The sequence below is a fragment of the Chanodichthys erythropterus genome, chromosome 11 (assembly GCF_024489055.1).
Source record: "Chanodichthys erythropterus isolate Z2021 chromosome 11, ASM2448905v1, whole genome shotgun sequence".
Taxonomy (NCBI): domain Eukaryota; kingdom Metazoa; phylum Chordata; class Actinopteri; order Cypriniformes; family Xenocyprididae; genus Chanodichthys; species Chanodichthys erythropterus.
In genome coordinates this window covers 34,478,156-34,486,560 of record NC_090231.1, presented here as the reverse complement: position 1 = coordinate 34,486,560, position 8,405 = coordinate 34,478,156, and the positions used below count along the sequence as shown (strand labels likewise).

The following is an 8,405-nucleotide window of genomic DNA, read 5'->3' as shown; positions in this document are numbered from 1 at the left end:
TGTGCCAAATCTAACTCATATAAATACTACAGTAGTATAGAAAAATATTATACATATTTTTAGGTAAAAATCGAACTCCGAGCCTCCTGTACCCATTCTGTGAAGTCAAACAACTTCCCTGTGCAAAGGATCATGGGGGCCCAAAGTGTCCCTCAGTTGTACCCTTCGAAATCCTTCATTCCGAAGGGCCCTTTGAAGTGGCCAGTTTTGAGCACTTCGGTTTGGAACAACCCTTCAATATGGCAGCTTTGTTTGTTTTCACTCCAAAGTGCCCTTCAGAGGGCGATATATCCTGTTTAGAAAGCATCATTTATATGCTGGCTTTCCCCTAGCTGCAACCAATCAGTGGAGCCGAGGTGAATGGGCAGCAAATCAGCAACAGGTGAACCCAATCATCTCCAAAAAAGAGGAAGCAGTAGACATGAAAAAAAAGAAAAACAAAAGAAAACAAATACACCACAGGGCACATAGAACAATCACAAATAAGATACGTCTCAGGACGTAAACACAAGGACCTGCAAATATGATTCATTTAAAATTAAAAAAGTTATATACAGTTGTGGCCAGAACTATTAGCACCCTTCATAAATATGATCAAAGATGACTCTAAAAATAAATCTGCATTGTTTATCCTTTTGATCTTTAATTTATAAAATAAGCAAAAATCGAACCTTTCATTGAAGGAAAAGAATTGAAAGTGGGGGGGAAATCACATTATGAAATAAATGTTTTTCTCCAAAACACGTTGGCCACAATTATTGGCACCCTTGTATTCAATTCTTTTTGCAACCTCCTTTTGCCAAGATAACAGCTCTGAGTCTTCTTCTATGACGCCTGATGAGTTTGGAGAACACCTGACAAAAGATCAGAGACCATTCCTTCATACAGAATCTCTCCAGATCCTTCAGATTCCAGCTCCATGTTGGTGCTTCTTCTCTTCAGTTCACTTCACTCATGTTCTTTAGGGTTCAGGTCAGGGAACTGGGACGGCCATGGCAGAAGCTTCATTTTGTTCTCAGTGACACATTTTTGTGCTGGTTTTGATTTTTGTTTTGGATCACTGTCCCGACGGATGAACCACTGCCCATTATTGGATTTCTAGCAGAAGTGGTCGGGTTTTGATTTTTTATCTGTTAGTATTTGATAGAATCCATGATGCCATGTATCTGAACAAGTTGTCCAGGACCTCCAGCAGAAAAATAGGCCCACAACATTAAAGATCCAGCAGTATATTTAACCGTGGGCATGGGGCACTTTTTATCCATGTGTGCACCAAACCCATCTGGTGGGTTTGCTGCCAAAAAGCTCTTATTTTAGTTTCATCTGACCACAGAAGCCGGTCCCGTTTGAAGTTCCAGTCTTGTCTGTCAACTGAATATGCTGGAGATTGTTTATGAGAGCAGAGGATTTTTCTTGAAACCCTCCTGAACAGCTTGTGGGGATGTAGGTGCTTTTGATAAATTTTTTTTAGGCTTTCTGAGACTCAAGACTCAACTAATCTCTGCAGTTCTCCATGCTGTGATCCCTGGAGAGTCTTTGGCCACTCAAACTTTCCTCCTCACCGTGCATTAGGATGATTTAGACACACATCCTCTTCCAGGCAGATTTGTAACATCTTTAGTTGATTGACACTTCTTAATTATTGCCCTGATGGTGGAAATGGGGATTTTCAATGCTCTAGCTATTTTCTTACAGCCACTTTCTATTTTGTGAATCTCAGCAATCCTTTGCTGCACATCAGAACTATATTCTTTGTTTTTTCTCATTGTGATGTTTATACTCCTGTGGAACAGGAAGTCATGGCTGGACGATTTCATGTTCATGATCACCCTGGTGAGCTAAAAAAAAACATGTACATATGAATATACTTCAGAGATATTTTACTCATAAAAAATTCTAGGGGTGCCAATAATTGTGGAGATAATAACACACACACACACACACACACACACACACACACACACACACACACACACACACACACTTTCAATTATTTTCCTTCAATGAAAGGTTAGATTTTTGTTTATTTTATGAATTAAAGATCAAAAGGATAAACAATGTAGATTTATTTTTAGAGTCATAATTGATCATATTTATGAAGGGTGCGAATAATTCTGCCCACAACTGTATTTTCACGCATAAAGGCCCATTTATCCTGTGTGAGAAAAAAGGGGAAATGTTTACTTTGATTAAGTTGACTGTATCTTCACCAATCTATCTCATAAGGCAAGAGCACCCCTATTCATCGAAGTGTATTTTTCCGCCCATTTTATCGTCCTCCAGCACCACTAATTATTTCAAATTTATTACGAAAGTATTGTTGGACTCTTGTTTTGAAATTCGAGACTGTAGCACGTTAGTTCATTGTGTTTACTCCGGAGTTCCTGTGTAGTTTGGGGGCGGTGATCTGTATGTCTGCAGACACTTGCGCTGCTGAAGGAGCTGGACTGCGGATGTCATAGTTGAAGGTGAATCTACCAGGTGTGATAATGCAGGAATACACAAAGGCAGCGAAAGAGTTTGTGGAAGAGCACCCAACAGGCGTCACAGCTGTCCTGGTTACAGGTAGGCAAAAGTTAAATCATAGTTTGCATGTTTCCAACTGGTTCGTTAAAATAATGGCTTCCCAGAATAATCAGGGTTCCCTCGGCAACGAAACATGTAAATATGAGGCACTTTTAAAAATTTAAAAAGGGGTTTCATATATAGATTGTGAATGTATTTGCAGTAGCTCGGCGCACAAGTTGTTTTTAGTGCGTGCAACATATGTCAAATGATTAAAAAAAAAAAAAAGTCCAGTAATCATGAACGGCTGGTTTTTGCAAGTAATGTAAAGGGTAAATATGGGATTTTATTGATTGAAAGATGTGGGAAATCTGTTATATTTAATATAATGAAATAACAGTACATTAATATTTTATATAGGTTATATTATCTTATTGATATATCTGTAAGTCTCTTGCATGTGTTTTGGATAACCTTTGCCTGTGCTTATCAGAGGTACCGAAGTAATGAGAGTAGGTTAGAGGTGAGGAAATGATGTTGGAGTAATGTTGCACCTGTACCGGTAGGTGTCGGTCTCTTTGCCCTGCGGAGATGGATGGCTGGTGGAGTCTGCCGCAGCAAAGCGCGCTTGGACGGCAAAACTGTCCTGATAACGGGAGCCAACACTGGGATCGGTAAAGAGACTGCGGTGGACATGGCCAAGAGAGGTCAGATCATTTTCATGTTGTTTTAAAGTATTAGAGAACTGACTTAGGTCTATATAGTAGCAAGTCTGTTTTGTAATTGTTACATTATTGTCTCTGTGTTCAAGATGATTACAACCTTACAACACAGTCATGAAGGTCTAAAGAGGTCCACTCTGGTGGTTTTTTGGGACTTTGCAAAAAACTGACCTTGATTTAGAGGACAAAAGTTTAAACAAATATTATAGTTTAAAACAAAATAGCTCCGCTGCTTTTTTACTGAAAAGTACTAAAGCCAATATTTTTACGATCACTAGACCTTGGCACTTTTTACTTTTAAGCTCCACAAAAATGAAATTGATAACATGTTTATCATAGTAGAGGTTGTTGGTCTGAATTAAATGTTTAATGTATTTTTAAATAACTTTTTGGATCCAATTCCAAACACAAAATGAGCATCACATCAATGACCTTAATAACAGTGCAGATAAAAATGATGTCCCTGCATTTCACAAACAGGCTGGTTTGATGATTGATGGAGGCTCTATTATTTTTTATTTGATTACTATTTATACTGATTGATATTCAGTACCCCTCTTAATGGATTATGCGATAGGTTTGAAAGGGATGATAAATTCACAGGGGGAAGATAAAACTGGTTTAAAGGATTAGTTCACTTTCAAATAAAATTTTTGCTGATAGTTTACTCACCCCCATGTCATCCAAGATGTTCAGGTCTTTCTTTCTTCAGTCGAAAAGAAATTAAGGTTTTTGATGAAAACATTCCAGGATTTTTCTTCATATAGTGGACTTCAGTGGACCCCAAACGGTTGAAGGTCAAAATTACAGTTTCATTGCAGCTTCAAAGTGTTCTACACGGTCTCAGACGAGGAATAAGAGTCTTATCTTGTGAAACCATCATTCATTTTTAAAAAAATAAATAAATAAATTTTATACATTTTAACCATAAATGCTCATCTTAAACTAGCTCTCTTCTTCCTCTTCTCTATTAGAATTCCAGCAGTGTAGACACTGCTAAGTGTATTACTGCCCTCCTCAGGTCAAAGTTTGACTTAAATTGTCATATACAATATGCTAGTGCAAGTATATAACAGTTAGTTCAAACTTTGACCTGTGGAGGACAGTAATACACTTAGCAGTGTCTACACTGCTGGAATTCTAATAGAGAAGAAGATATAGAGTTCAAGATGAGCATTTATGGTTAATTTTTTTGAATGAGTGATGGTTTCTGTAGATTAGACCCTTATTCCTCATCTGGGATCACATAGAACGCTTTGAAACTGCAATGAAACTGTAATTTTGACCTTCATCTGTTTGGAGGCCATTAAAGTACACTATATGGAGAAAAATCCTGGAATGTTGTCATCAAAAACCTTAAATTCTTTTCGATTGAAGAAAGAAAGACATGAACATCTTGGATGACATGGGGGTGAGTAAATTATCAGGAAATTTTAATTTGAGAGTGAACTAATCCTTCAATTAAGGAATCTATTACTTATGAATCCACACTAACATGGCCCAGTTTGTTACTCTGAAGTTAATGACACCTGCATGGTTAGAAACCTCTGTGTTCAGCAAGACAGTGCATAAGAGTCTTGTAGTACTGTTGTATTTGTTGAAGGCTTGAAGGTTGCAGAAAGGCATTGCATTCTGTTTATAAATCTCCATTGTTCAGGTGCAAGGGTGATTCTGGCTTGCAGAGACATGGGGAGAGCCACCAAAGCAGCGGATGAGATAAGGAAGAGGAGCGGAAATGGCAACGTGATTGTGAAGATGCTTGATCTGGCCTCCTTGCAGTCTGTCCGAGCTCTGGCCAAAGATGTAGAGCAGACTGAGGAGAGATTGGATATTCTCATTAATAACGCTGGTAAGAAAGAATGTCAGAGAGATTGTAATGCATAAGCACATGGTTAATATAGTAGTTTTTGCAACAGATTACAAGGCTTGCTCTGTTTGCAAATTAAACCTAATTATTTGTTTGTTTGTTTTTGTTCGTTTAATTTTTTCCTGCCAACAGGGATAATGATGTGCCCACAATGGCAGACAAAAGATGGCTTTGAGATGCAGTTTGGGGTGAACCACCTGGGCCATTTCCTGCTTACCAACTTACTTCTGGACTTGTTAAAGAAATCAACACCCAGCCGTGTTGTCAGTGTTTCTAGCTTGGCCCATGAGAAAGGTGTGGTATCCCATTTATGTCTTTATGTGCTTAGCTGTAAGCATAACAAAGCTTGCTCAATTTGATCATTTTGTCTCTAAATTATTGTGAGCAGTAATTGAACTCCTTATACAAATCCTTGACAAGATGCTCAGTTTTGACAGAATGTAAGCTAATTGTATTTTACCATTGTTGGTCAGTGTGCATTGATGGTATTATTTTCCAACATACAATAATTATTATTTTAATTTGAATGTATTTTATGTATTACAATGAAAATACATTTAGGGCCCTATTAAACACCCGGCGCAATGCAGTGTCTGGCGTTTTTTTTTGTTTGTTGTTATTTAATAATCGTGTTAGTAATATGCACTGCGCTCGTACACTCTGCTTATTACACACACACACACACACAGGGACGTAGCACCACACAAACATGCCATATATATAAAAATAAAAGGATTACAATGTAAAATATTATCATTGTGTGCATTGTGTTCAGTTTTTCTGTTTGCAAATTCCACCATGTAAATAGCGAATCTGCCATGGCGCGAGCGCAGCTGGCTTTTATAGGGAATGGCCGATTGGTTCATTGCATGTTATGCCCAAAACACACCCATTACTCATTAAGAGAATAGGGACAACCCTTTTAGACCATGCACTGACCATTTTTCCCATCGTTAAACTAGCAAAAGTGGATTCGGACACGCCCTTGTGCACTTGCGCCGTGCGCTTTAGACCATTAAAGTAGGACCCCTTAAGTGTAAACAGGCATGCAACTCTTTACATTTCATATTATTTTCTGTTGGATAGGCAAGATTTATTTTGATGATATAAACCTGGAGAAAGACTATGATCCATACAGAAGCTATCGACAGAGCAAGCTGGCCAATGTTCTGTTTACCCGTGAACTAGCTGTCAGGTTGAAAGGTAAGCTATAAAGAAAACTTTCTCACTCTTATTGTAGTGACACATAACAGTGTTACACTCTCAACCATGCTGCTTTTAAACACTTTCCCTGTATATCATTCAGGTACAGGAGTGACAGCTTACTCTCTCCATCCTGGGGTGATCCATACTGAACTCGGCCGACACTTTTTACCCACTCTGCCTCTGTGGAAGAGGCTTTTGTTCTTGCCCTTTTTTTTCTTTGTCAAAACACCTTGGCAGGGTGCACAGACCACCATCTATTGTGCAGTGGATGAGAGTCTGCAGAAGACCAGTGGGCTTTACTACAGGTCAGTAGCTTTTTCTGCAATTTAGTACCATATTGCTCATCAAGGCATGCATAGAGGTGTAAACAACCTTTCTAAAGTTAGCGTTACAACCCAAAACAAGGTTGCATGTGTGTCACCTCTCCCAAGATATCATAGACACCGAATTATAGGAAGAAGTTGACAAAAACTTAAAACAATGATTTTTGAAGAACAAGCTTTGAAGTTTTACAATCTTCATCATTTTAATACAGTCAAAATGGAAAACAACAAACTTTTTTTGCGTACTGTTTAATAAAGCTTTTATTCACACAGTGTTGTCTGAGCATTGTCATTCAATTAGGATGCTGTGGTTCATTGCTCTCTTTTGGTCATTTTGCAGTGATTGTGCACCCAAAGAGGCGGCTCCTCAGGGTAGGGATGACGCTGCAGCTCGCAGACTGTGGGATCTCAGTGCTTCCATGGTGGGCCTGGCTTGAGACAACATCTTGTCCAATGAAAATCACACTCTTCATTTAAAAAAACGTGTGTCACCTTTTCCTATCTCGATTTTACATTCCAAATTTTCAGATTATTAAATCTGCTTACTTTATATAAAGAACAAAGAGCCTGTTTGAGTAAGAATGTAGGAAACTCGCCGTGTTTCAAGGTGCAGGATGGTGCCTCTGCAATAAGATAATCTGCAATATGAAGTGTAAATTTAAGCATTAAATAATTTGGGAGATTTTAATGCTATTAGCCATATTGTGCATAACTATATAACTTAGACATTTGATATACCTTCTAAATACAAATTTCATGCTAATGCTTGTGTAATTTGATACCATGTATCACAATGAATCTATGCATAACATGAATATAGGTTAACAAAGCCTATTTTTGAATGATGAAATAAAGACATTAAACGAATTGTACATTACAGATAAAGAGCATTTCATACAGGAAAAGCTGTAGCATGACATTAGTTGTATTTGAAATAAAATTGGAATATTTATATTGGAATATCTTTTCCCCTTACATAAACAAATTTGCTCACAAATTTATTTTTTATCACTCTTATTTAAAACTTTCAACTCTGTTTTCATCAGCTGTGAGCATTATTGTCATCAAAAGATAATAAGGTCTGTATTAAAAAAGTAAAACATACTCTACCAACTCTCTACCAAGTCAATGAATCTAATCTACTGCTAACTTATTATTACAGAGATTAATGTGATTGAGAAATGTGAACCTATGTTTGGTAAAGCCGAATACAAAAAGAGACTGAAAATACAACATCAACTCATGTGCAGCCCAAGAGATTACTCCAAAACATACATACATACATACACTTAGTTTTAGTAAAAATGTAACTTATGGATAAATTAATAAATATTAGTTCTCATTGGAACCATAATTTAGATGTACAAAACTTGACATGAAATGACAGTCAGTTATGCTACTTAAACAGTATCTGGAGAAAAAAAGTTAGAAAAGTAATAACTTAATAACAACTATCAGTTACCCAGTCATTGACATTCACAAATGTGCACATATCACCAGTGCACCCTGACCCGAGCGCCCAGCAGACACAAAGCTGTATGTGTCAGCCACATGCCCTTATCAGTTCTCCGTCCAACAGATTTACCATCTTTAGCTGGGCTGGAAAAGTGATAAGGAGATGTGAGCGACCATTTGAATATATACTCAACAGTCCCGCTGAGAACTCCAGCTGCTTCCACACAAAACTCCGGCACAAGTTCCCACCTGCTCTGTCCACCTTTATTCTTTCAGCCAAAAGAACAGCAAATAAGTCTTCATGACATGTCTCCCCATGTAGGTAGC

The 8,405-nt window shown here is 37.8% G+C and overlaps 1 protein-coding gene across 1 annotated transcript; it reads left to right on the top strand.

The window, feature by feature from the left end:
- Window positions 1-2,405: 2,405 nt before the first annotated feature.
- si:ch211-107o10.3 (uncharacterized protein LOC407663 homolog) lies at window positions 2,406-7,721 on the top strand. The gene is made up of 7 exons (XM_067399539.1): window positions 2,406-2,565; window positions 3,072-3,212; window positions 4,885-5,076; window positions 5,227-5,388; window positions 6,181-6,297; window positions 6,401-6,605; window positions 6,964-7,721. Exons 1-7 carry the CDS (start codon window positions 2,490-2,492, stop codon window positions 7,058-7,060), a joined length of 990 nt encoding a protein of 329 aa, XP_067255640.1. The 5' UTR covers window positions 2,406-2,489; the 3' UTR covers window positions 7,061-7,721.
- The last annotated feature ends 684 nt before the right edge of the window (window positions 7,722-8,405 follow it).

Excerpts from the sequence above, each read along its gene's own strand:
- si:ch211-107o10.3 (XM_067399539.1), top strand. The coding sequence starts at position 2,490 with ATGCAGGAATACACAAAGGCAGCGAAAGAGTTTGTGGAAGAGCACCCA. Across the intron at positions 5,077-5,226 it reads TATTCTCATTAATAACGCTG|GGATAATGATGTGCCCACAA; the intron begins GTAAGAAAGAAT and ends TCCTGCCAACAG. Across the intron at positions 6,606-6,963 it reads ACCAGTGGGCTTTACTACAG|TGATTGTGCACCCAAAGAGG; the intron begins GTCAGTAGCTTT and ends GTCATTTTGCAG.